Raw genomic sequence first — 27,106 nt, 5'->3', positions numbered from 1 at the left:
GAACTGTTGTGGTTACACTAACCAAGTCTCTATTATTTTATATATTTAAGGACAAAACTTAATCATCTCAGTATAAAGAACCTGAACAGGGTCGACACTGTGGGCTGTGGTCTACTGAGGAGTTTTTACTGAGGCAACCAGACATTTGAAAAAGAAACAACCCACATGGCATTTGGAAGATTTAAAGCACAGTTACATCAGCAATGTAATGATAAGTGTTTCAGAGTTAGTCTCACCTTGCTTGGCCAGGGTTCATTTGCTGTGGGTCGGGACTGGAAGTAAGGCTTGGGCGTCAGCAAAGGCACCGGTTTGGGTGACAGGCCTCGGGTGGATGGCGGCTCAGACGAGCGAGAGCGAATCTGAGGCCGCTGGTGTGAAGAGTCTTTGGGAAACTCCTCAATTCGTGCCTCCAGTGTGGACGTGAACTTTGGAGCGGGGGCGGACTGTTGCCGCAGATACCTCATGGGCCCGTTGGGGTCCACGTCGAAGGGGTCTGGGGTTGTTGGGGAGGCGGAGAGGGAGAGGGAGAGAGGGAAGGGTGTGCAGGGAAAGGAGGGATCAGCAGATATGCTGCGGTCCAGTAGCTTTGGCAGCTGTAGGCGTTCCAGGACTGCTTCACTGATGGAGAAACGCTGGGCGTAGCGCTGGAGGATGGCTGATGCCTCCTCCGTGGTTCTGGCTTTCTTGTAGGCGTCCCGCAGCTCCTCTTCGCGACGCTCCCTGTTGAAGAGTGAAAGAGGCACAGAAGAGATAAAACAAAACAGCTGTGTAAAATATGAAGCAACTGATAGGACAGTTTCATTTACATTAAGTAAACATTAACTTTGCTTGTCTCTGTTGGCAATCTGGCAATCAATATGACAAATGATTTAACGTCCTAGGCCCTTCATTTCACAACTAGCATTCTTTATTCTAAACACTAAAAAGACATCGCAAAGAAAGGTGCAGAATAAATCATGGACTTTGTTTTCAGGAAATTACTAGAGGCATCTAACACAAGCAGCAACGATCGTTATGGACGACGTTTTGTCTCTTTCACACACTGATGATGCGGTTTAGTGTGGACATGAAGCAAAGGCAGAATTTTCTGGTCATAGAAATCCTTCTAAGCTATGTGACTTTTAGACTTTAGACTTTAGACTTTAGACTTCTTTATTTTATCCCCCATAGGGGGAAATTTTCTTGTTACAGCAGCAACAATATAAACAGGGACAGTGAAAGAACAAAGCAATAGAAAAGACAAAAAATAGCAAATATAAATATAAATATAAATATAAATATAGATATAAATATATGGATTGTGATGAAATGAAATAAATATTTACACCATAGGATATTTACAGGAATGGAATGGCATGGATGGTAGGCAGTATATTAACATCAGCCAGTGATGCTGGTGTTAAAGAGTCTGATGGCTGATGGGAGAAATGACCTGCGGTAGCGTTCCTTCTTGCAGGGTGGGTGCCTCAGCCTGCTGCTGAAAGAGCTGCTGAGGGCCCCCACAGTCTCATGCAGGGGGTGAGAGGGGTTGTCCATGATGGACTTGAGTTTTGTTAGTGTCCTCCTCTCACCCACCTCCTCTATGGAGTCCAGGGAGCAGTCCAGGACAGAAGCGGCCCTCCTGACCAGCCTGTTCAGTCTCTTTCTGTCCCTCTCCGTGCTCCCTCCTCCCCAGCAGACCACTGCATAGAGGACTGCAGACGCCACCACAGAGTCATAAAAAGTCCTGAGCAGAGTCCTGCACACTCCAAAGGACCTCAGTCTCCTCAGCAGGTGGAGACGACTTTGGCCCTTCTTGTACAGGACGTCTGTGTTGTGAGACCAGTCCAGTTTGTTGTTGAGGTGAACACCCAGGTATTTGAGGGTCTCCACCCTCTCAATGTCCAGTCCCTGGATGTTCACCGGTGCAGTCTGGGATGTCTTCCTGCGGAAGTCAATCACCATCTCCTTTGTCTTGCTGGTGTTGAGCTGAAGATGGTTTAGCTCACACCAGTCAACGAAGCTGGAGACGACCTCCCGGTACTCCTGTTCGTCCCCCTCTGACACACACCCTACGATGGCTGTGTCATCGGAGAACTTCTGGAGGTGACAGCTCCCAGAGTTGTAACTGAAGTCCGAGGTGTACAGGGTGAAGAGGAAGGGGGAGAGTACTGTCCCCTGTGGGGTCCCTGTGCTGCAGACCACCATGTCAGACACACAGTCCTGGAGCCTCACGTACTGCGGTCTGTTGGTGAGATAGTCTGTTGTCCATGCAGCCAGGTGACAGTCCACTCCCGCTCTTTCCAGCTTCACCCTGAGCAGTGACGGCTGGATGGTGTTGAATGCACTGGAGAAGTCAAAGAACATGACCCTCACAGTGCTGCCGGTGTTCTCCAGGTGAGTCAGGGATCTGTGAAGCAGGTAGATGACTGCATCATCCACTCCAGTGCTCGGTTGGTAGGCAAACTGCAGTGGATCCAGATGTGGGCTCACCAGGGGGCGGAGGTTTTTGAGGATGATCCTCTCCATGGTCTTCATCAGGTGAGAAGTGAGGGCCACAGGTCTGAAGTGGTGGGGCTCCCTGGGGTGCGTTGTCTTTGGGACCGGAACCACGCAGGAAGTCTTCCACAGAGCTGGTACCCTCTCCAGACTCAGGCTCAGGTTGAAGATGTGCAGGAGCACCTGACAGAGCTGGTCTGCACAGTCCTTCAACAGTCTGGAGCTGATGCCATCAGGACCTGCGGCCTTCCTCGCCTTGGTCTTCCTCAGCTCACTTCTCACCTGGTTAGCTGTTATGGAGAGGCATGGGGTGTAGGGGGAGGGGGGTGTCAGAGTGCTGGGATGGTCCGTGCTTTGGTGAGTGGGGGGAGGGGCGGGGGCAGAGTCAAATCTGTTGAAAAACAGATTAAGTTCGTTTGCCCTCTCCTGGTCTCCTTCCAGCCCCCTCTCATGGCCTCTGCTGTGACCAGAGATGGTTTTTAGTCCTCTCCAGACTGCCCTTACATTGTTAGTCTGCAAGTGGCTCTCCATCTTGGTCCTGTATCTGGCCTTGCACTCCCAGATCTTCTTCTTCAGCTCCTTCTGCACCCTCCTCAGCTCCTCCTTGTCCCCAGATCTGAAGACTCTCTTCTTCTCCTTCAGCAGGGCCTTCAGTTCTGAGGTCACCCAGGGTTTGTTATTGGAGAAGCACCGTACTTTCCTGGTGGGTACGGTGTTCTCCACACAGAAGTTAATGTAGTCCGTGATGCAGTGGGTCATAGTGTCGATGTCCTCTCCGTGGGGGCTGCACAGCACATCCCAGTCCGTGGTGTGAAAACAGTCCTGCAGCGCCTCAGTGGCCTCCTTCGACCACTTCTTCACATACCTTTTGGTGGGGGGTTGTTTCTTCACCAAAGGTATGTAAATGGGCTGCAGTCTCACCAGGTTGTGATCTGAGCGGCCCAGCGGGGGGAGGGGTGATGAACTGTATGCATCCTTGGTGTTTGCATACAGTAAGTCCAGGGTTTTATTGTCTCTTGTGAAGCAGTCCACATACTGGCGGAATTTGGGGAGAGTGGTAGACAGCGATGCATGATTAAAGTCTCCTGATATGAGGATGAGGGACTGGGGGTGGGATGTCTGCAGCTGGGACACAACACTGTGGATGATCTCGCAGGCGGCAGCCGCGTCGGCCGAGGGGGGGATGTACACAGTCAACGCAATGACATGTGAAAACTCCCTCGGCAGGTAGTATGGCCGCAGGCCGACTGCCAGCAGTTCAACATCCTTGGTGCAGCGCTGTTCTCTGACGCTGACGTGCCCCGGGTTACACCACCGCTCATTCACGTACATCACCAGTCCCCCTCCTTTCTTCTTACCACTCTCCCTCACGCTCCGGTCCGCTCTGACGAGGTGGAAACCGTCCAAAGTTACGAGCGAATCCGGAGTGAGTTCGTTCAGCCATGTCTCCGTGAAGTGCATGATGCTGCACTCCCGGTACTCCCGCTGCAGTCTGGTCAGCGCCGTTAGTTCCTCTATCTTGTTGGGGAGAGACCTCACGTTGCCCATAATTAAAGACGGTATGGATGGTTTGTACCGTCTCTTCCTCTCCCGACGCTTTACTCCGGCTCTGCATCCTCTCTTCCTCCTCCGGAGCTCAGCGGGGATGTCAGGCTTCTCCCATGTCAGATGAGGCCCGGCTTGGCGCAGCGCCAACAGCTGTTCCCGGGTGTAAACAATGGAGCCGTGGCTGAACGGGTCACCAGATGCGGACTCTAGAATGTCAAAAACGGTGCGAGACATTCTGATTCCGACGTAAATTGCACATCAGTGGTTGATGTGCAAAAATTCTGCCCAGTTGTTGGTTGAAAAGCAACAAAAAACACGGGAAACACACAAAAATAAGGAAGAAACAAGAAAAGTTTTGAGGAGCTGCTGCAACTGGCTGCCACTCTCGCGGCGCCATCTTGTCATCAATGTGGGCGAGTTGATGGCCAATTTGGCTGTTGCCTGCTTGTACACCTTGTGCAGGTTTTTTTTTTGGCTGAATACAAATGCAACATCCTCTTTATGTGTATTTCACCTACTTGTCTTCCACAATCTCTCTGTAGGTCTTGATGCTTCTCCTCCTCTCTGAGGGACAGGTGCCTGACATCACCTGCTCCATCATCTTCCTCTCCTCCTCCTTCTTGATGAGGTCTTGGGAAATACTCCTCCTCCGATTTTTCCAGCGGGCCAGGTCCTGAAGCACACAAACAGATCAGAATTGTTTCGGCTCCAAGTGAAACAAGGGAAGAGTGCTTGGCCCAGCTGCACTGCTGTGGCCCTAGAAGACTGATTTAAGTTGTGTAACTGGGACACAGCAAAAAACGACTGGAGTGCTTCGGCCTACATGCACTAAAATCTCTGCATATAACTGATCAACTCGTTCCACATTGGAGGCATGAAAGTCCAGCAAAAATAGAAATAGATAGAAATCATCTTAATCATAAATAAATAAACATGCATGGACCATAACATAAAGTCAACTCAATCTGAGACACTCACATCCTGCCAGTGATCCTCCTCTTCCCTCATCTTGTTGTACTGGTTGTGCATCAGTTCATGACGCACCTGACTGTGGGGCTGCAAGATGGCCTCCTCCTCACCACGCATGTCAATCATACTCACACTCCTAGAGGGAGGGAAAGAGAAAGACAGAGCATGGATAATGAAAAAACATGTGTTGACATTTCCTGAATAGGACATGGTTGAGTTTTTAAATTTTTTTTCCACAATGCTGCTAGTCATTACATTCATTTCCATCAGTGCCTTAGAGTAGGATTGTATGCTAGCATTTGTATCATTAAGTCATGTGGGGCACAGTAAAAACTCTGTACCCTGACCTCGTTCTCCCTTGATGCTCCACCAAAATCAGTTTATGTGTTCAGAGAGTAATATCAAAGAAAAGGTACAAATTCAGCATAAGGAAAAAAAGAACAACTTGTAACCAGTGGCTCAGTATAGATACCGAAATAAGATGCATGTATCAAAGATCTCATGAATGATTAAACTGCATCTTCGAAGGTAACATCCATATTTATTAAAAAATCCAACCCATCTGCCCCTGCACCAAAATCGAGCAGTATTCCTCCCTCTCAGGTTGCCTTTGGTTTAAGCTTCTGAATGATCCATTTCTTTCAACAGGAACTGCATTACAGTAAGAATGGTAGAATGCCATTTAACCACACAGTTGCAAATATCAGCTTCAGGTGTACATACCTGTGGCTGTAAAGCTGTAAGTAACATTGTGATGCGAGTGCACGAGATGCAACAACCAGTATGGCCTTCACACAGTCAAACAAAGGCTTGTTACAGAAGGGTTACAGTGGCCTTAACACTTGTTCAGTCAGTAATGTTGGAGCATCCATTTTAAGATTAGACACAAGACAGTAAAGTGCAGCCTTACTGTTAGGAGCATGCAGCTAAACTAGTTGATCAAAACAGGCTTAAAGTGGGTAAAATCACTGTATTCTTGCTTTAATAATTGTCCTTTTTTTGTTTTAATTGATACATTGCCAACAAGCAAAAGTATCGCTTGGCTTGAAACGACAAAACAGTGACCTTTACAGCGTTCACTCCTGGTCAAAGGTTTGATGGAGTTTTCAACTTAAGATATGACTGACATGTTATTTTATCTTACATTTTGGCCAGTGGGATGGGTAAGCATGTAGTGCCACTGCAATGAATAACTGTATGCTCTTTAAAACGTCAAACCAACATGCATTTAAGTCATGGCCTGGTTATGAATCCACTGTCCAGCTTCATGAAACGCTGCACTTTTTGCATTAGCTTTAGCAGCGAAGGAGATCAGCATGTTTTTTTTAAATTTTTTTATTGGGAGCGTGGTCTAAATGGTTGTGATACATGAGGCAGGCAGCTGGCAGAAGCACTGAGGTGATGTTGGAGCAGCACAGTTTAGTAAATCCTCTCCACAGCCACTATTACAAGCACTTTGCACAAATCTGAGAGGAATGGATCGTTGCCAGCAAAAAAGCATGTCCACTAGATTATTTGAAAAAATATTTTCATCATATTTCTTCAAGTGTAACAGCAAGGGACATCGTTTAGTAATGTTAAAGCACACTGCCACAAGTGTCCACCTCAACAAGTCATTTAACTTAAGTGGTACAAGTAGGAAAGTATTTGTATTTGTTAAGAGCTGTCCTACATCACATGAGATCATCTTGTAACAAATGTTGTGATACATCAACCCTGGCTGACGGTATTAACTCCCACTCACACCTCCATGGCTGCAAAAATCTGCATAAATTACAATTTACATAAAACGTTTCACTCCTTTTGCTTCCCCTCTTAGTGTGTTTTTCTAAATGAAGTCTCATACAACTCCAAAATGTGCCTGGAAATTCCTTTGAGCGGCAGCTGCCAAGATAAATTACAGCCCTGATTAATAACGTTCAGTAGAGAATTCCAGTATCACATGAGAGGTCTGAGTATTTTTTCTACAATTACAAGATAGTTGGAAACAGAAAGACATTAAAAACTGGCACAACATATTTGCTTGTGACCTTCAATCAAACAAAAACAACAGTTAACATTGCTGTTAATGGTTTAAAGAAAGTTCTTTGACTTGCTTTAACCTTTGGCAGATTTTATAACTTGCATAAAGAAAAACAGTCAATAAATAAATGATTAAATGACTTATTGAGCGGGCTTTGTTTTGCAGTGTAGAGCAGCTGGGCCACACAGCTCTGAGTGGTAAAAGGACAACTTACTGTGGGTCATCTGACACACTATGTGTGTGGTTGAATCTGCAGAAGGCAGAGAGCATGGAGAGAGAGGACAACCACAAATGAGTACAAGTACACTCCACACAGAAACACTCATTCACTCACGTGAATATCAAAACACAGTGATGGAATTATCGATTGTTAGCTAGCGGGTAGCATACTGTGTTGTGTTCACAGCTGTCAATGAGTTATTTATGAAAGAATATGTACCAGGTAAGGTTAATTAATAATGTGGTTTTCTGTCTGAGCACAGATGTATTTGTCAGTTTCTGGGTTTAATGATCCTAGAACGAGGCACAAGGGGGCAGTCTTATCCATCACACGGCCAGCAAGAACAGAGGAGGAGTTAACTGCATCACCGCAAACCACAACACTGCTAGCACACAACAGATGTGTATGGCCTTGATCTTAGAATGCAGCTGACGCTTAAACATTAAAAAAAGCACATGCAGCTTTTATTAAACAGCACAAGAGCAACATCAAGGATGTGGCTCTCTTTCTGTCTGTGACCAACACTTGTAGGTTTGACCTAAACCACAAAAGGTCTTCACACAGTCTTTTTTTATGGAGCTTCCTCTGTGATGTTGGGAGGGTGTGAGAGCAAATGTGGCCTGTGGTTTCTTGCCACAAGAGAAAAAGGAGACTAAATTAAGAGAAGCCTCACTAGATCAAGACCAGATAGGTCATACACATAGTATGTTGTAGTAAAGGGTCTATTTGTCGTGTTTTTTTGTGAGGAGATTTCAGCCTGTGATACAGTGGGGCTTCCATTAAAGCCACAGTCATTTTATTGGCGTACATGGAACTGTCAATAATTGACTGATTAATGGTTAAGCCAATTTATGGATTCAAGAATTGCAAAAAATATTTTTGGTTCCAATTAGATCGATGTGAATTCAAAGTCAAAGTCTGTATGCCCTAATTGGGTCTCCTGAAGAGATCAACGGTTGCAAACTAAAGTCATGCATAGTAAATCAAAGACCACATTCTCTGGTGTTTTTCCTCTCCAACTGTCTAAATAATAGAAAATAGCAAGGAAATGAGAAAAAATACATATTTTTTTTTAGAATTTCCATGCATTTTGAGTACAATAACAACTGCTTTTGAGAAAACATTATCAACTTGCATTCATGTAAAAACGGTCATGCGATCTTTTGGTAGTTAAGCCATCCAAACAGGAGCAAGTCTGTCTGTGGTCGAGGTCACATGCTGAGAAGGAATACTACTGGAATAGTGGATCCCTTGATTGTTAAGTTGAATTATGTAGTTCTAGTTCAACACGGTGGAAATTCATAAAATGTGGTGTAGTTGCTCGACGGCGCTCACGTTGTTGGAAGACTGCTGTCCAACCAAGATGTCCCTCCTTGTGGGTCGTCACTTTCACTCAGCGCCCGTCCCTTCCGACGGCCTGTATTGGTTGATGCTGTTGTAGCGGTTGCCATGGCAGCGGGCCCAGGAAGGAAGTGGGATGGGCTCGGGGTGGTGACGTGTTTGGGAGAGGTCAGCGTTTGGTGGCCCTGCGTCTCATCTCGTTCTGCATCGGCGACAGGGAACAGGGCACCGATGGCTGCCTTCCGTCCAGCCGCCCCCTCCTGCTCTGTCAAAGGTGGGTGTTTCCCGGATGTGATGACGGGGCTTGTTGCAATCAAAGGGGTTGCTGTAGTGTTTGCAGCTAGAGTCGTCGAATGGTGGAAGAGTTCCTCTGAGCACGACCGAGCTGGAGTACTGCAGAAAGCAAAGCAAACTAAAACGTTCTGCTGCCTGGTTATCATCCTATATCATCAGTCCGCATTCCTCTGGAGGAGCCAAGATGGAGGTTTTTGCAGACATAAATCTATGAAAATAACAACACGGTCACAAATCCCTTCAGAGCAAACTGGAGGTGAAAACACATTGGAGTCACAAAGCCAATGTTAAAGTCATTGAACGCTGTGCTCTTTGTCACCCTGTGATGAACAGCTACTTTCTGGGAAGCTTATTATCGGGCTGTAAATTCCCAGATTACATGGCAGGGAGAGAAAGGCAGTGAGAGGGCCAGGCTTCACATCCCGCATACCCAGGGAAGGAAAAGGCCTCATTTCCTTGCATCCTGAGGGTGGGTCACATGTTCGTGTTCCCTGCGAGTTTATTGGTGTGTGAACACATACTGTACATTTTTGCATATACCTGCTGTATGTATGTCTTCGTATTTGAAGGTGTGTGCAGTTTTGTTCCCGGTCTTTGACATGAAAGGTCAAGTGCCGTATTATTGGACACTAGACGGCCCTCATTTGTATTTCTTTGGCCCATGCTTGTTGCATTTCTAGATTTAGATTTTATCAATTCGAAATATATCACTGCGGATGTTTTGGTCAACAATTTGAATCCCTGGTTGAAACAGTGAATAATATTCATCCTTCCAAAAGTTACATTTTATTTTGCCATTTATGCTGCAGCTAAGAAACACAGTAAACACACACACACACACACACACATGCACACACACACATGTACGCACACACACGGCTGGAGGTCAGCTCTGCTCTATTTCTACCCAAACAACCATATCAACAACAGAGTGATCTTAAAAAAGATGTGTCAAAACAGCTTTGATAGGCAACTGCAAACACGGATATATTGATGTTATACAACTGGTTTTAAAAGCATTAACTCCTGGCAACACTAATATGTACAAATTCCAGCCTCAGTTTTCTTCTGGAAAAATGCAAGCTGTTAGCAACACAAGACGCCCGTATCAAAGCCTTTCAAAACATCCTCGAAATCCCCCTTTTTCCTTGGATCACAGCTATACACAAATCAGATTCCTACTGAGGATTCTTTTCACTCCCTCGAAAACGCTGACAGTCCAATCAATGCCGTAAAGTCTCTGCCAGAAAAAGCTGGAAACTGGGGGTGTGACTCTAATAACTCTCCATCAGAACTGTGAATGAAACGTCTGCTGGACTAGGAAATAACACAGGATAGGGCTGGATTGTGAAACAACAACGGAGACCCAAACTGATATTTTATATACAGCATTGTGTCTTGACAGCTCACAATCCTCGCCTTGTTACGTGACACCAAGTGTAAAATGTGTGACCCCTGGCTGGCTCACTGAGTAAAGACTCTGTATAGCAACAGTGTGTTCGACGTGTAACTTGTATTTGTTGAGCACTGGACCTCTTGCTGACTCACTGTTATGTTGTTCTGGATAAGGACAGCTTTTAGCAGTGCCAAAAAGGAAAAAAAAAAATGGCTGGATGGAAACACCGGCTGTAAAGACTGGAACCATTTCCTACCAAAGAAACAGTCTTGATGAAAACTGTTCACAGAAAAGTATGTGAATCATCTTGATCAACTGGGGCATTGCTTTTGGACAGATGTGCTACTGCTGTGTTTTGAATGGTAAAAATACATTTTTACCATTTGCCTTCACTGTATGGTGCTGCAAGTAGGAATCACTGTAGAACATACAGCAAAAATTGCACATAAGACTGAAATTATCTGCATGGCTAGATGGCCCCAGTGGTGAGTGAGTATTTTTCTGCATCAAGAACCTACACTACGGACTAAATTCATGTCAAAATGAAAAGACCTGAACAGAACCAGGGACAAAAACAGGCTCCTCAATAAGACACAATTGCCAACAGTTGGAGACCTGTGTCCCCTATGATACTAGCAGCTAATGTAGCCTCACGCCTCTGACTTTTTGTCCTTTTCAAACTTGTAGTCTCCCTCTGGAGATATAAAAATCTGTTATCCAACTTAATAGTAGCAGGACTACTCCTCAAGACCTGTAAACAGACCTCCAGACCTTTATGTGTAAAATCTTACCCTTACCCTTTAAGGAAGATGTCAAAATTCAGAAACAATATCAACAATTTAGAAATAAATAAACAATCAAATTCTGTAAGATAATCTACCATCTTTAAGATTTGGTTGATTAAGAAGAATTGTGAATCAGAGCCCTGTCAGTAAAAGGGAACTGAGCTGGTGATTTGGGGTATTGAGGAAAGCATAAATCAAGGTGAAGACCTTTGCTCAGAGGTGACCATCAGGTGAGTTACAGGCTCCATGGGGGTCTCTGCATGGGGCTGGAGGAGGCTACAGAGCAGAGGCTCACTGCTCCTCCTCATGCCTGCTGCATGGACCTCAGCGCAAAGTGTGGAGGCCGTCTGCTCCCCTTCCTCCTCTTCCATTTTAGCCTGGTTCTCCTGAATCTGTATCTGGGGTTCAAGGGGAGGGGTGGGGAACGGGTTGGGGGACTCTTCAGGTGGGACATCTATGCTAAGGACCTCATCTGGGCTGTTACATCACCCGTTCACACACCACACACAGGAAAGGAAGACGTAATCGACAACGGTGCAAAATTAGCAAGAAAGACACGAGGATGGCCGTGACAGGATGGTCATGAGACAGGGGACACACCAACGTAGTGAGGAAGAGTAGGTTCACACACAAGTGGAAAATGGAGGGAAGAGGGAAACCACCATAATGGATGCAAAGGAGGGAGATGGAGAAAAAAAACAATAATACAAAATCAATTAATACATGCGTTTTGATGTTTACGACACGATGGATGAAATTAACAATAGGGTGAATGGAAGATGGATTAGTAACACAACACTGGGTGAAACACACAGGTACAAAACACACACGCGGCACACACTTTCTTACTGTGTAGACACACAATTTGTTGAAGTAAGCACTGGAGTAATTAGACTGCAGATATGTGGCTTCTATCTAAAAATCTTTGACCTCCTGCTGTCTGTGGATACAGCTAGCTAGTTATAAGTCCAAAGCTCAAAACATTAGCCTTCAAAAAGTAAAGAAAGTACGGAAAAATCCTGACACACCCCTACACTACAAACACACACATATAAAACTGCACATACTGATGCTAGAACCAATTAAAGCACATTATTGATCCACTTAGCCCTCAGAAATATCACATTTCTACAGCGAGAGGCTCTGACAATGAAATGCTTCACAGAATCAAATCTGTGGTCCCAGCACTCTCGCGTGGTGACATGCCAAACCAATAAATGCCAATAAAACCATCAGAGGTCGAAATCAGAGTTAGAGCCAATTAAAACGCACATCTGGACTCCAGCAGCCGCTCATTTATGTACAGTACCGGACAGAGAAAAATAATTAACAGCTCAAACATTTCATCATTAACATCTCTAACTTGACACGATTGACACCTTAAACAACACAAAATTGACCCAAAAAGATGTCGGTGGCTAGTAGAAGTGGTGAATAACAAACGACACAGGATTTGTTTTCATCTACAGTCATTCTGTCAAAGGGGTCACTTTTATCAAGTCTCATGATCACTCCCACCCACATTTAAGTGTGCTAAATTAAACTCACGAAACATCCAAGGAGGAAACTAGATCGCCAGACTTTCTCTGATCAAACCGCATTTTCAGCTTTCAAGCAGAAATCTGTGGAATTCTCTGCCAGAAAATTCACAAGAACCTTGAATTAAATGAATTTCAAACTAAAACAAAGCCACAGTTGTACATCCTGTCTCCAAATTGCCAGATTATTATGCAATTACACACCTTCTGACATTTACCAGCAGCACCTGGGACCTTGAATGGCTTCCCACTATATTGATCCTACCTTCAAAATCATCATTTCATACATAGACCACCACCACGCAAATATTATTGTGGAAATATTCGATCATGCAAAGTGGCTAAATGTTCCAACCATTCACAGACTTTCATGACAGATATCATGAAATCGTAGTTTTGAGTTCAGTTGCACAGGACATCATTTCATTAGCTTAGTCAAGTTAGTTAATAACAACAACAACAACAATGTGTATATATTTTTAAAACAGTTCTCTGATTGAAACCTTCATTAAACCGCTGCTTGTCGTAGAAATTCACTTAATTTTCCACTATTATTTAAATTAAATGACATGGCAGCATTTTGTCTATGTGACAGTGTGTCTGCCTGTCTTCCTTTCTGATTTCAACAGTCACACTCACCTGAACGGTCTGTCTCCCCCTATCGGGGAAGTGGCTGTACTCCAACTCTTGCGTCCTCCCTCCTCTTTGTCGTTCTTCTTCTTGCGGAGCGGCGTGGGCATATAACCGCTCTGGTTGCTCTTGTTGGGCAGGTACTGGTTGAAGGGCAAGGCGGTTTTTGGCTCACTGACGGAAGTCCGCCGTGCCGACATGTCGTCCTTACGGACGTCTGGGATCTTCCTGTGGGAGGGGCCGTCGGACTCTGAGTCACTGCCGCGGCCTGTAGAGAGAGCGGAGGGGAGAAATTAAGGGTTTATTTATGGTGTCATGGACCTTTTATGCTCATCACAGAGAGATCATTGCCACCAATTAGACTGAAAGTTCAGGTTAAAAACAATCATCATTATTATTATCATTATTATCATGATTGTTCAGGAGATGGTGTCAAGATGCACAGCTTCTTTTCGTTATGTAGAGACGTAGTACAGGTGAAGAAAAACTAACTCCTCTAACTACTAACAAGTAATTTATCATTTGTACATGCTTTGATAAAGCTCATTGACTTGAAGCTTATTTTCAAAAGTATGTATATTATGTATATTGAATCAAACAGCAATTCCTTACTCCATTAATTGTCCCATTTGAATGTTGTTAACCCATTTTGTGATAACACAGCCATCTAGTAGTTTTGCTGCCCTTCTGATGAAGCCTATACACACAACATTGTGTCTGATATGTTCCATTAACCTTCTGAATGATATATATGTTTTTAGAATGAGAGCGATTCTCCTTTAAGTATGCCAGAGAGCAAGAGCCGTCCAGCTTGCAAAGTCATTGCCAGAGACAGGGAGAGACAGTGGGAGACAGGGAGAAAATGGGAGTGTGAGACCAAGGGGGAGAGAGAATACATCCAAAAATAAGCTGAGCAGAGAAACAGTGAAAGAGTGTCATTGCAGTTACCCCAGACTTCAAATGTCACAATCAAAATATTACGTAAAATCTACAGACTTTCCCAAGCTGTTACATCATACAGGCAACAGAACATAAAAGCACTGTTGTGGTGTTGTTATGTGCTGTGCACTCCAGTGCCTGAACATAAATCAACCCGAAGCAGGTTGATGGCCTTTTCTATGAAACAAAGCAAGGAACATAAATCATCACTAATTTTGTATTGCGCAGCTCCTGCTGACTAAATTCTAGCCTACGGTCCGGAAGAGTTCACTTAGGTTGCCACTGCGTCTGTCGGTATCACATTTTAAACACATTGTTAGCTATTTAATGTGAGTGGCAACACCTGGCTTTGCAGAAGTGCATCGCTCAAGGACTTTCCCTGCTCGGCGTCTTAAATTCCACTGCAAGATGTTCATGTGTGATGATTGAGGACATCACGTTTACAATTCCAGGGATGTGCCGCTAGCATACCAGATATCAGTCATTTCCGCCTTCACAGAGCTATTTTTTGCTAATGCTAACCCAAATTCAACGTTTGGAAACTGCAGGTAATGGATACCTGCAGCCATGCTTTACCCAAGGTCTCTCCAAATTCCTGTCTAAGATGTTCAGCACATGTGCTACTGGAATCCCCCTCCCTTTGGATGCATGTGTACTCGATCCATGACTCAATGTATATTTTTCACAAGAATAAACCCACAATTTCAACCAGAACTAAACCGTAAAATCTCCCCTTAGTTCTGAACAGATCCATGTAGATGCAGCCACAGCTCTCAGTGGAAACAAATGTCATATTTTGAACATGTGAAAAGTCCTGTTTCTATCAATAGACTTCTTCATTTTTATGTGGTCTAAAAGATTGACAGATCAACGTCCAAAAGAGGCCTTGAGATATCTGCACTTCCAACAATGAATGGTTCAATTATGACTCTTAACCCATCAATTGGAAACATGAGTGACTATACCCTCCAAGTCTATCCATCCTTAAGGAGCAACATATGTCCTTATGGAGCGATCTGCTCTTCTCACATATGGTAACACTGAAGCTTGAGGGAACGTTTATTGTGGGTCAGTGCCGCACTGTACCAGAGCTTCACAGAAACTTATTTAAATCAATAATCATCAACATGCAGTAAACCTATAGGAAATGTAAAAGCCATGGAGTCCAATTCAATATACGTTAAAGAAACTGAAAAACAGAAACACAATCATGAACGAAGAGTGAAAGTGATATCTGAAACATTTCTAATTGCATTAAAGCGAAATAAATGGTGACTGGGACAGTATTCATGCTTTTTCCAGTTTTCCATTTATATGAGCATTTCTAGCAAAAGAACAGTAAAGGAGTCATATATTTAATACAGATCTTCACCATATAGGTTCTGATAGGATCTGGCTCAGAAACTTTTACCTCTCCTCACTCTCACTACAATCGAAGCACTGTGTTATAAACATGCAGGAAGCACGACTGTCATTTTCATCACCAGCAGCAAATTCTAGCAGCTGTAGGGTAAAGAAACATGACTCTGAAACAACACTATATGGACGATATCATCAAGCCAAACAGGGTGCGTACTTATCTTAAGAGAAATTATCTAGCCATAGACTATATAAAAGAAATGGACGTGGCCTATGGGTCTGAAAAGCGAAGCCAATTCACAAGCGTCTTAAAAATTAATGCTTTCTAAGGGCCAGCAGGGGCGACTTTGCTGGTTGCCAAAAGAAATCTATGAGAAAATGACCCTATTTCTCACTTGATTCATTACCTCAGTAACCACAGTTTATGGTTTTAACAGCGTGATGTTCATTTTGAAAATCATGTTCCTATTTAGAATAAACAGACGATAAAGCAGGGTATGCTTTATGGTGGGACTACCTTGTGTACAGACACAGGTCATGCCTAAACCTAACCAATTAGAGGTAAGTCGCTGTGGAATGACTTCTCATTCCAAAACCCAGATGGTGACGTCCAAAACGCCAAACTCAGTGCTTCAAAACAGCATTCACAACATCACAGTGGCTATGTCCTCTTTTTAAATACTGGATCTTACTGACTGCATCAAGTCTGTTTCAGCAGAATCTCCCAGTTAAACTTTCATGAATTTGATATAAATATTTCAAACTTATCATTTAAACATTTGGTGCTGAATCAAGCTCCTCCAGCATTTGGAGCAAGTAGCTTGATGAAAATATTGTTAAAATAAGTGGGCAGCATCTAATTTTCTGGTTGGAGTGACCGGTTGGGAACATTAATAAGACCGCGAAGATAAAAACAGTAGTGTTTGTGCCTTCTCTGGCCTTTGTCAGCTCATGCAGCAGCTTGGCAGAATGCAACTAAAATAAATTCTGTTTAAACTTCAAGCACTTAAATGTGTTCATTACAATTCTGTGTGTGTGTATTTTCAGCCTTGCCGTCAATTCATATTGACATTGGATGTGCGTCATGTCCCTGAACAGCTGTAAGTGATCTAAACATGTCAGATATGAGGGCATGAAGGCATGTGATATGAGGGCAGAGGAACAAAAACATTTTACAGACAGACTCTATGTACTGTCTTTATCTGTATGCTGCTGCGTTTGTATCTGTGTCTTTCTGTATTGAACTGGCTGCGAAAACAAATATCCCTCTGGGACGATAACATCTAATTATATCAGACTGGATAACTGGTATTTCAGAAACCCCGTATACTGGACTTCAGGGACATTTCTTATTTAAAACAAATGGTGAAAACCGCCTCAATGACATCATTCAGTTTATTCTTTCAATCAGCCTTTGACTAGCATTGGGTACTGTCCAACAAAAACAGAAAAAGAGGAGGAGGGGCTCTACAACAGGAGCACCAGAAGCACAAAGTGTCTCATTTATCAACACTAGATCCATCTACCAAACTTGGCCCAAACAAAAGAGCATCGCCAATACTGAATTTCGTTCAGAGATTCGATTAAACTCTTCTCCCTGTCCTCTAATTACTGTCAGCGTGAAGTCAGTTTACAGAGCTGAATAGTGAAAGGGCTTTGTCTAAAGGTCAGGGCAGGGAAAACATACTCTTGTTCTGGGTGTATTCATAGCTCCTTGTGATTGGATGACAAGTGCATTGTTATCCCGTTCTCACTTCTCTAGTCTCCTGGGTCTGGTATGAACAGTGATAGTATAATGACTTCAATAACAACAAGGGCTTACAAATCTTATCAGACATGCAAATATGTTGACCCTGGCCTTGATTTGGACATCAGAATCATCTTATGTCTGCCACTGATGTAGAGCTATATTTTTTCTGCTATCACAAACCACGATGTCACCTCATTGTCTACTGGGGTGACAGATATACTGATAATAATATGCACTAGAGCTGCAAATAATGCAACTAAACCTCTTCACTGTCTATCACAATATTTGGTGATTAATGTCATATTTGACAACTTAATCACTTAATCGTTGCAGCCCTAAATTACACAAAAACAAGTTTCATTGCTTAATTTTTATCTGCTGATATTTCGGGTGGATTTTCCCCTTAACTCTGAGAACAAACATCAGCATCCAGTGAGCTTTTTAGTTAGTTTGACTGTTGGTGACAGCGGCTTAGGCTTTGGAGACGGCAGTTTCCTTTGCACTTCCCTCAAAACAAAAAGCCCAGCCTGATGGGATGCTTGGCTTCTGGCTTTTCCCACATGCACTTCAGAGATGAAACGTGCATTAAGCTTTCTGACGACTGCTGTAACCTTTTATAGGCTGTCATTAAAATTTAAAAGGGTCAAATTCAAATAAAGTGAAGCAATCAACAGCTTTCAATGAAAGCACATGGTTGGCTTGGCATTATAAAAGTAAAACCAAACTCTATTTTTGACTCAACTTTTGACTTCAGCACAAAGCATAAAGCCAATCTACAGCTTTTTGCAGTTTATGTTTGTCTTAAAAACTTTATGTAAAACATCATGTAAAATTGTTAAGCTATGGTTATCTAAACAAAAACTTATGATAGACTGGCAAACAAAGCAGTACATAAAGATTACGTACGTGTACTCAGATCTTTATGTTCTGTCTTTTCTGTTATATTTAGTATCTGTGATTGTTTTACTGCGTAATCCACCCATGAAGCATTATGCATGTGTTCACACCACACCAAGTATATGATTGACATAATCCTAATGGAAGGACAACCACCTGAAAACACACTGAAAACTTAAAGGACAAAATAGATTTTTAGAAAAATGTAGAGAAGAAGGTGTAGAAATCAAAGTAAGAAATACATAAGTGGAAGTCATATACGAGTAGCAGGCTGGGAGAATCAACTGTACCCGTCAGGTTCGCAGACCATGAGCCTGTTTCCATGACAACTAACAATCAAAATAGACTTAAATATGGATAAAAAGGGAGGGAAAAATCAGGCATATATTAATTTCCATGAATAGTACTTGACATCTGAACACATTTTCTAGGAAAACCCTACATTGTCCCAACTGCTAAGATTCAGGAATTTCGTACACTGTATGAGATGAGTTAGGCTCTGAGTCAACATACCGTTATTTTCTGAGCACCTGCATTTGTTTCTGTCTTTCTTAACGAGGAAGGAGCGTATGAAGCAGCATGGTGCTCCTACTGCAGCCGCTCCAAGCGCTTCTAGTTTAAAGTCTCAACTTTTCAGAAAAGCGTTTGGTGACCAGTCGAGCGGACTCGTTACCATGGTAACCAAGAAAATGGAGGAGAAGATTGTTGTGGCTGTGTCCATGCATCCAGAGCTTTAATTATGATATGTCAGACAGAGAGTATCACAGCAGAGACCATTTGTGGGGGCACTGAGCAGATTGGCCGGACAACTGACGAGGCGACGACATTTACAGAATTCTTTCCTCCGAGCGCCCACATCGCTCTACGGCTCTCGAACTGAGCGGTGACAGATGGGACATTAAGCTCATCCGTACTAAGTATGAGGTTGGTGCTGAGGGTAAAATAACAATGTCAAACAAATGAGTACAGTTGAAACAAAAGCAAATAGGAGACGGAAGCCTATCATGCAACGGTGGTCGTCACAGTGGTGACGTGTTGACTTAAAAACAAAACCCACATGCAGGGTTTTTTTCTCTCACCACACAAATGCTTCATTCCATCACTCTGTCTGCCTTTCTGCTAGAAAAAAATGCTATGTGGACACGGCTCCTGAGTCTAAGTACTATTAATTATAAGCTTCATTATTTTGAAGATCAGGTGTATCATTATATGGGACTGGGTTTCGTCATCGCTGCTAGTTCAGTCAAGTGTCAGATCAAAAAAACGCAATCATTCATACAACCCCACATCTTTCTCTACTTTGTTTCCTTTGGTAAGGATGCTTCATCATGTCGTCTCTCTCTAGTGCTGTCACTTATCTCATTCCACACTTCGTGAGAGTTATCAAACAACTGTAGCCCAGGACAACAGGCTCAAACACTCAACACAGAGCCACTTTTGTGTGGATGTCAATGGCAGATCTGAAAATCCTCACTGAAAGGTGTCACAAACACCGTGAGACTGCGAGATTAGACGGCACGAGGCACCCACTCGTGCATGTACATACTGTGCATAAACAGATGCAGAAATTACTGTAGAATAAAGCTAAATTTCTGCAACATGCAAATTCTTTAGAGGAAAACAAGAAAGCGAGGAGAAAATGCAGGACACGGGGAGGAGATTTTTTTGTTTTTTTTAATAGCATTTTTGTCTTAGAAAATGTTTAAACTGAAATATTGACTCTTCAATGCTTTGGCGTTTTTGGTCAGTTGAATTAAAGAAAGCAAAGACTAGATGTGGTGAGCAGCTGGCTCCACAGACATGAAACAGATTTTAACATCAGAATATCTAATCACAGCTGCTATTTGGTGTTAAAGTGTGTTCACGGTGTTTAAACTACAGCTTAATGTCTCCAGATTTGATTGTTTTCAGGGACACAGAGCTGATGTTTAAAATCACTACAGTGGAGTGCATTGACTTTGCTAGATCAAAACAGACCCTTCTGTATGTAGCATTCTTGGCACTTAAATTTTATCAACTAAATCAGTAATCACTAATATTTACAACCCCTGACAAAACTGTCATTGATTGGATGTCATGTTGGTGGAGCCTGTGTTAACATTACGCAACTGAACTGTGTTTGAGACAAAAACAGATGTGACAGCACTTGTTATTGTAGTTAACCCCGTTCATGTTTTGACATGACATGGCAGACTGACATCAGATATGAGTGATCCGCGAACTGATAGAGACACGCAAAGGATGTGCATGAGCAGCTTTTCAGAAAGGTAGGAGGAGACTTGTGGAGTGCATGAAGTCTTTCCTTAATAAGTCTTTCCTTAATAATAAGACTGGATTTTTTTTTAACTGGCTATAACGGAGGAGCAGTTTTGTTGAACAACAGAATACCACAGGCACAAATGACATCTTTTACAGTACATGTGCAACGTGTCTATATGCTAAATCTGACCAGAACAACAACAGCTGCGCCTGTACTGAATTTCCTCCCTTCAAACACACATATAGCTGTCACTAAAAAATAAACAACGACTATAGCTTGGCTTCAAAACAGGCATCTGCACTGAGATCATTGCTTTATTCTCCCAAATAGCCTTTGACTAGCGCTGGGCGTTGTCCTACGAAAACACAGAGAGGAGAACAACAGGCTTTACTACTGTATAAGTACAAGGACAATGCACCTCATTTATCTATATACTATATCTGTACGCCACAATTGACCCAAACAAAACAGCGAGTACTGAATTACGTCCCTTACACAAGACATATGGCTGTGGCTAAAATGACAGAATGGCTATTGAACAGATTTACCCTACAACCTTTTATTTTAAGGGTGGTCATTCTAACTGTAATATCATTGGCAGTGTTCCGTGTGAATATGAAGAGTGTTAAGTCTCTAAACTGTAGACTATTTCCTACCATCGCTGCTACCGCGGGTGACCAGGACGTCCGGCGACGGGGTCTGTCGTGAGCGTGAGCCGAAGGAGTCCAGACTGTCGAACGAGTCCTCGCGGCCGTGGCGTGGCGGGGAGAGAGAATCGCTGCGCTCAGAGTCCCAGCAGTCAATGTAGCCACTGTCCCGGATGCTGCGTTTAGGGCTCTCTGCCTCCTCCGCCTCCTGAACATTTAGAAACCAATACTCAGGTTACATCGAATGCACAATTTGGTGTCAAATGCATGTATACAAAAGGAAAGATACAGGACATTTTGGTCAAAGTACATTTCACACCTAGTACACCCCTAAATCTCACTGGAAGTGTTTGATCCATCCTGTCTGGTCCACATGCTTTTTCTCTTTCTTCTCTCTACATTTTCTCATTTATTCTTCTGTTCAAATCGATCTCTGTCACTCTCTCTCCACCTCAGTGACCCCTCCCTTTGTCTGTCTACAGTTGAAACATGTCTATGCAGCTAATGGAAGGTGGGGAAAGGCCTTTCCTGTCTACCAAAAGATTTCCTGTTCCTGACCCCTGGATCGTCTGTTATGCAACTCCCAAACCTCTGACAAACTCTGTATTATATTTTTAACTAGGCTGTGCTGCCACAGCGTTTATGTCCCACTTGTCCATTTGTCTAACATACATTAAAATCCCTGTGGTAAAGCAATGCATTGTACAGTGATGGTGCGTTGATCAGATGGTTCTTTGCCTTAAATTTCAATGACGTCCAACCTTTTTAACTTCAGTTTTTATTTTAGTGCCGCCAGAATTTGGCATTTTGGCAATCTGGCAATTTTGGCATGTAGAGCTGAAAGGGTTTGTTCATTGCATAAATTGCATTAAAAAAAAATCAGATAGTGTTGGCTTTATATGGCCAGGTTTGGAGAAATGTGGGAGCAAAGCTACACACCACCAGTGATACATGAGGTGCATCATTTTTTCTTTATTTTTCCAAACCCTTTAAGTGACACACTTGCAATAAGTGAGCAGATAAAACTGCAGCTGGGCCACGCATTCACCTGCTTCTTGTATTTCAATCATCATTTTTAAGGTCCAGCTTTCGTTCCAGAAGCAACAGAAGTGAACTGGGAAGTGCCAGTTTAATTATGGATGTGTGAACTTCATGTGCTTTGCCTGATTTTCAAATGTTTTTATTAATGTCTTTTTTTTTTCTTTTTTCATAGAAACGTCTCATTGTCTTGGTCAACTGCAACGTGTGAACATCTGGGAAAGTTATTTTGCTGAGTTGGCAGTGATTTCTCAGTTTTATAATAGCAGAGGGACGTCACATTGTGGAATAAATCGCATGGGGGTGACATCATGGTTATGAGCGGTTGTCGTCGACTGTGTGTGAGTGTATGTGTGTCTTGAGGGGCTTGCTAATGCTAACTTTTCTCTGTCCCTTTGGATCGGTAGAGGGCTGAAACCAGACTGACATGACTGACACGAGTCCAATTTAAGAGCTCATCCCTGGACCTCTGCTAAACTGCAAGTGCAACTAGCGCGACTGTTCTGCCCCCATATTCTAGATGACCGCTTTCCTTATATTTTTAGCCCTGGACATTACTAAAACATGACTTAACAAACCTTTCGCATCTGTGACAGCAGGCCCTCAAACTCTTTCAGGTCCAGCGTGGGCCCGTTGTAGGAGGTACAGCCGTTGGCAGCCCGACCCAACCAGTAGATTGTGATTAGAACCTAAAGGAGAGACAGAAATGGTGATAAAAATGAGAGGATACTTTGTAAAGAAAACTTCCGTTAAAGCAAACCATGGAGCATAACTGTAGACAGGTTATTGTGAAATCTTGGAACATTTTCGAAGCAAAAGTACAAGAGCCAATTTCAGCGCCAAGTGGGACCAATGACAGATATGTGTATATGGTTCCATCTTTTCAGGGAAAGGTTTTATCGTGGGACTAATAAAGGAATGTCTCATCTTATTTTATTTGTTTATGTGTGTGTATGCATTGTTCAGATTAATTGAAAATAATGAATAGAAGGTGACACATGCTATCATCAACACCCAATTAAGAACCCTGATGTAATCTCAGTGATCAGCAGTAATAGAGAGGGAGCTGTTTAGGCTTGTTTAAAAACAAAAGCAACACAGTCATCCAGTGATCCTGAGTGCAATCTTAAATTCAAGCTTCTCATTGCAGTCAAAAGTCTTGAATTCAGACTCACTGTCCATTAGACTGTCAGGACAAAACACATCATTCAAGGTACATCGAGCCAATTTGTTTGAAGCCTGAGTCTGCTGTTCCAAACCAATCATTACCACAAAAAGAGTACAACTGCATATCTCTAGGGTAATGTAATTTAATGTCTTTCCAGAGGAAAACTGTACAGTTCAGCCAAGTGGATTTACAGAATGTACAGTAGCAACACAGGCCAACATATGAAACCTTTCGCTGGTGTTCTTAATAAGTAAAACAGCCCACAAATAATATTTTGTCAGCTCACGGTTGTATTGAAGGAAGGTAAAACTGCACGAAGCAAACACTTGAAGCCATTCTCCCCTCGATCCCTTTCGCTGTTCTCTCTACAAAGCAAAACAAGCTGGCTTTTCTTGTCATTGCAATCCAGCCTCTTCCAAAGAAGTTCGGCTACATGTCCTGCACAAACACGACAAGACTGAGCCATTGTTCTGACCCTGAAACCAGTCACAGGCACTTCTCCTGCTACAACACTGCATCCTTTCAGGGGCCACGGTGATTTATATTTGCCTGTTAGCTAGCTTAGCAATGAGTACATAAATCACCAGGTCAATCTCATCTCCTTCAAACACCGTGTAAAGGAGCTGAAGGAGGCTGTACTTCTGACTGTTGCTTTTAACCTGATGTCCTGAATTAATGCTGAACGTGACTGAGGAAGTGACACTTACTGCATTCAGTGCATTCCCTTTGGAGTCAGCTAAATGCCTAAAAATGCTAAATGTACGGATCGGCTGTAGCCACAGAGAGATCACACAGAGCTGCACCTTTCGCTCTGCTGGCTAAATGTCCCCAGCTATATTTACTGTGTCCATGTCAACCGGCACTCCACAGGGACTGCTTTGATAAGAAAGCTCAGCGTGGCTTAATGTGTTTATTTCAGTCATACTGTCGGCGTAAACACCCTCTGCCATTCAAACACACTTGGAGGAAGAGCAAAGAAACAGGCCTGCTGCTGAGTAGAAGTACAAAGTCTTTTATGCGTGAAACTGTGCTGATTCCTGAATGGAAATTCTGCTCCTCTACTTCAGCCCAAAGTAGAGGAGCATCCTTACTGAGCTGCAACTCTACAGCATGGAGGGATTTCCCGTTTTGCTCAGGGGATCAAACTATTTTCAAGTATAGATTAACACTACTGGTGATAGATTCACAGTTTGGGCATTCATCTTTATGTAAATTACCTGTGCATTAAAACAATACTGCACTTGCTGTGGTTATGCTTTATCATCTAGCACCCTGGGCAGTAGAGTTTATTGCTTCTAGGTCATCAGTACAATGATAACATCCGTGCCAGCGCACACTGGAAGTGGGTCAGCACCAGCTGTGTTTCAGTTGCTTACTAGTATGCTTTAAACGCATTCATATTGATCCCAACTGCACAGCACAGTGGGAGGACATAACACAACTGTGCACGCATGGTGCAGACACGCAACACTAAAGCTACAACAAACAACCACACAAGAAGTGAAACTTGGGCACAAGGTCTAAGCTAGAGTAGTTCACAGAAAACATGTCAGTGGTATTTTGACTGACAGAAACGTGAACGACAGGCCTGACAATGATGTGAAGGACAGCATTACAGTTGGTGTCTCTTTAGTTTCAGAAACTGTCTGATGTAGCAGATGTGGAAAGACCTGTCAAAGAAGTTCCACCGAAAAAACAACAATCATCTCTTTGTTTCATGTGCACACACACTTGAAGTGGCGCATACACAAAGGCTGGAATAAATCCCAAAATGCACCTACAGTATAAACACATACACACCAGCCCGTGCATGTCACAGTCCGCAGACCTATAGATGAACATATAGCGTCATCAGAATACGCACATGCACAATCAGCCCTTCTTGTTCACACCTGCATCTGCTAAACAATCGTCTCATGACTCTTGATTCCACCCATCCATCCAACACTCTCTTTTTACCTCGACATCCAATCGGTTTGCAAAACAATACCTTTAACACCAAATCAGCAAATTCCTCTCGGTGCAGTTCCTTCACCTCTCAATATGTGATGTGCTGCAGAACCAGCTGCTATCAAATGCTAGTCATCAGCCTGAGTCTGCAGGGGCAGGTCCATGGTGTATTAGCATGTCGTGGCAGCAAGTCCTGGCTAAAGCCTTGGCTGCTGGGAATTTGTAGGCTGTTTGCTATTGCTGCAAACGCTGGCTAATGTGGCTGAGAGTCCCCGTGTGTCGTCAGCTAAATGAGCTAGCAGCTCAGGCTCAGGCTGGCTCTGCAGCTCCACACATTAACTTGTTCTGTGCACAGCAGCATCACACAGACAGCGAGAGAGAGAGAGAGAGAGAGAGAGAGAGAGAGAGAGAGTGAGGTGAGAGAGAGTGAGAGAGTGTGAGAGAGAGAATGAGAGAGAGAATGAGAGAGAGAGTGTGAGAGAGAGAGAAGAGGCTTTGACTGCAGAGTGGGCAGGGCTAGCAATATGTGTTCAACTTCTTAAAGCAGCATTATTAGAAAAAGAAAAAAGGCTGCTCTAGTATATTTAGACAGAAATCTGTCAAAATGAATCATTAGGAGGGGAGACAGAACAATAAATACAAAGAGAACTAAAATAGACAGAAAAGGAGGAGGGAATCAGTGACATTCAAATGTTTAGAATTTAATCTAATGAAACAGGTAGAATGGGTTAAGTGTAAATCAATGAATAAAACTATAAAGAGCAGAGCAAAGGGACATATAAACAGCACTGTAGGTGGAGTGTGTGTGTAAACGACAACTGCAAAAATAGCTGGAATAAGTAGAGAAAGAACCAACAGATAGAGAATTAGGAAACGAAGAACAGACAAATCAACTGATTACGTAGATGTAAAAGACAGAGCAGATCAAACAAAAGCAGGTGGAGTGCATACAATTTAAGACTAAAGAAGACCAGATAGGATAGGTAAACAACAGTAAGAAAAGCAAAGCTAAAATGGCTTCAAACAGTAAAACCAGATGAGAAATAGGTAGGTAGTATTCTAGTAGAATAGTACAGCACATACAGTAGAGCTGGCTGTAGAGTGAACAGGACTGGTAAGAGCTGAAAAAGACACAGTAAGACCAGCTGAAAGAAAAGAGAGCGACAACAACAGCACAAACAGAAACACCAGACCATAACAGCAGATGTGTGTTTCCCACACAAACACACATTTAGCACACAATAAAATTATCCCACTGTAATTCAGAAGTATCACTTACATTCTTGAGCTTTCGGCTGCAGTCGCTTCCCCTGGGAGAATAAGAAAGAGAGAAAGAGAGAGTGAGACATTGACCTTTGGTGTTATTTAATGATATATCTTACATAAAAATAACAATGGACACCTTTCAAACAAACCACCTCCTACACATCCGTGCAGCAACATCAAAACTTATTTAATACATAGAGGAACCTGCAGAGGATGTAGCCCACGCAGGGAGAAGTAACAGACTCTGCACCCCCATCTTGGTTTGGTTTGTTGTTTGGTGATGTATTCAGTACTTTCAGCAGATATGCTGATTGGCTGCAGTTTGACTTCAGCTATCTAAAATCAGGAATATTTGTGTTGTGTTGGTCTGAGCCAAAGAGTCAGGGCACCTCTCTAGATCTGCCGTTTTGCACCGGCGTTCTCATCGTTCACATAGACGTCCTTCAACAGAAAGTCAGAGGAGACAGATGTCTCAGTGGTGGCCAGATGCTGCGACTGCCAAGTGATCTCTGGGAGGTGCAGTGCACAAACATCACTGCAGTGGCCACTTAGCACTACAGCTGTTGCCAAAATGAAAAGACGTGGATCTTGTGGATCACCACTTGAAGCT

At 43.2% G+C, this 27,106-nt stretch overlaps 1 protein-coding gene across 1 annotated transcript in view; it reads right to left on the bottom strand.

The window, feature by feature from the left end:
• LOC139206901 (LIM and calponin homology domains-containing protein 1-like) overlaps positions 1-27,106 on the bottom strand; it is an 89,749-nt gene that overhangs the window by 12,037 nt on the left and 50,606 nt on the right. The window contains exons 5-13 of the mRNA XM_070836508.1: positions 26,510-26,540; positions 22,691-22,801; positions 21,084-21,282; positions 13,232-13,490; positions 8,574-8,972; positions 7,233-7,268; positions 5,005-5,131; positions 4,545-4,699; positions 237-720 (exon numbers count right to left, since the gene is read on the bottom strand). Coding sequence (XP_070692609.1) covers positions 237-720; positions 4,545-4,699; positions 5,005-5,131; positions 7,233-7,268; positions 8,574-8,972; positions 13,232-13,490; positions 21,084-21,282; positions 22,691-22,801; positions 26,510-26,540 — 1,801 coding nt within the window. The remainder of the gene's footprint in view (positions 1-236; positions 721-4,544; positions 4,700-5,004; positions 5,132-7,232; positions 7,269-8,573; positions 8,973-13,231; positions 13,491-21,083; positions 21,283-22,690; positions 22,802-26,509; positions 26,541-27,106) is intronic.

The sequence above is a fragment of the Pempheris klunzingeri genome, chromosome 9 (assembly GCF_042242105.1).
Source record: "Pempheris klunzingeri isolate RE-2024b chromosome 9, fPemKlu1.hap1, whole genome shotgun sequence".
NCBI lineage: Eukaryota > Metazoa > Chordata > Actinopteri > Acropomatiformes > Pempheridae > Pempheris > Pempheris klunzingeri.
This window is presented reverse-complemented; position numbering and strand designations above follow the sequence as displayed.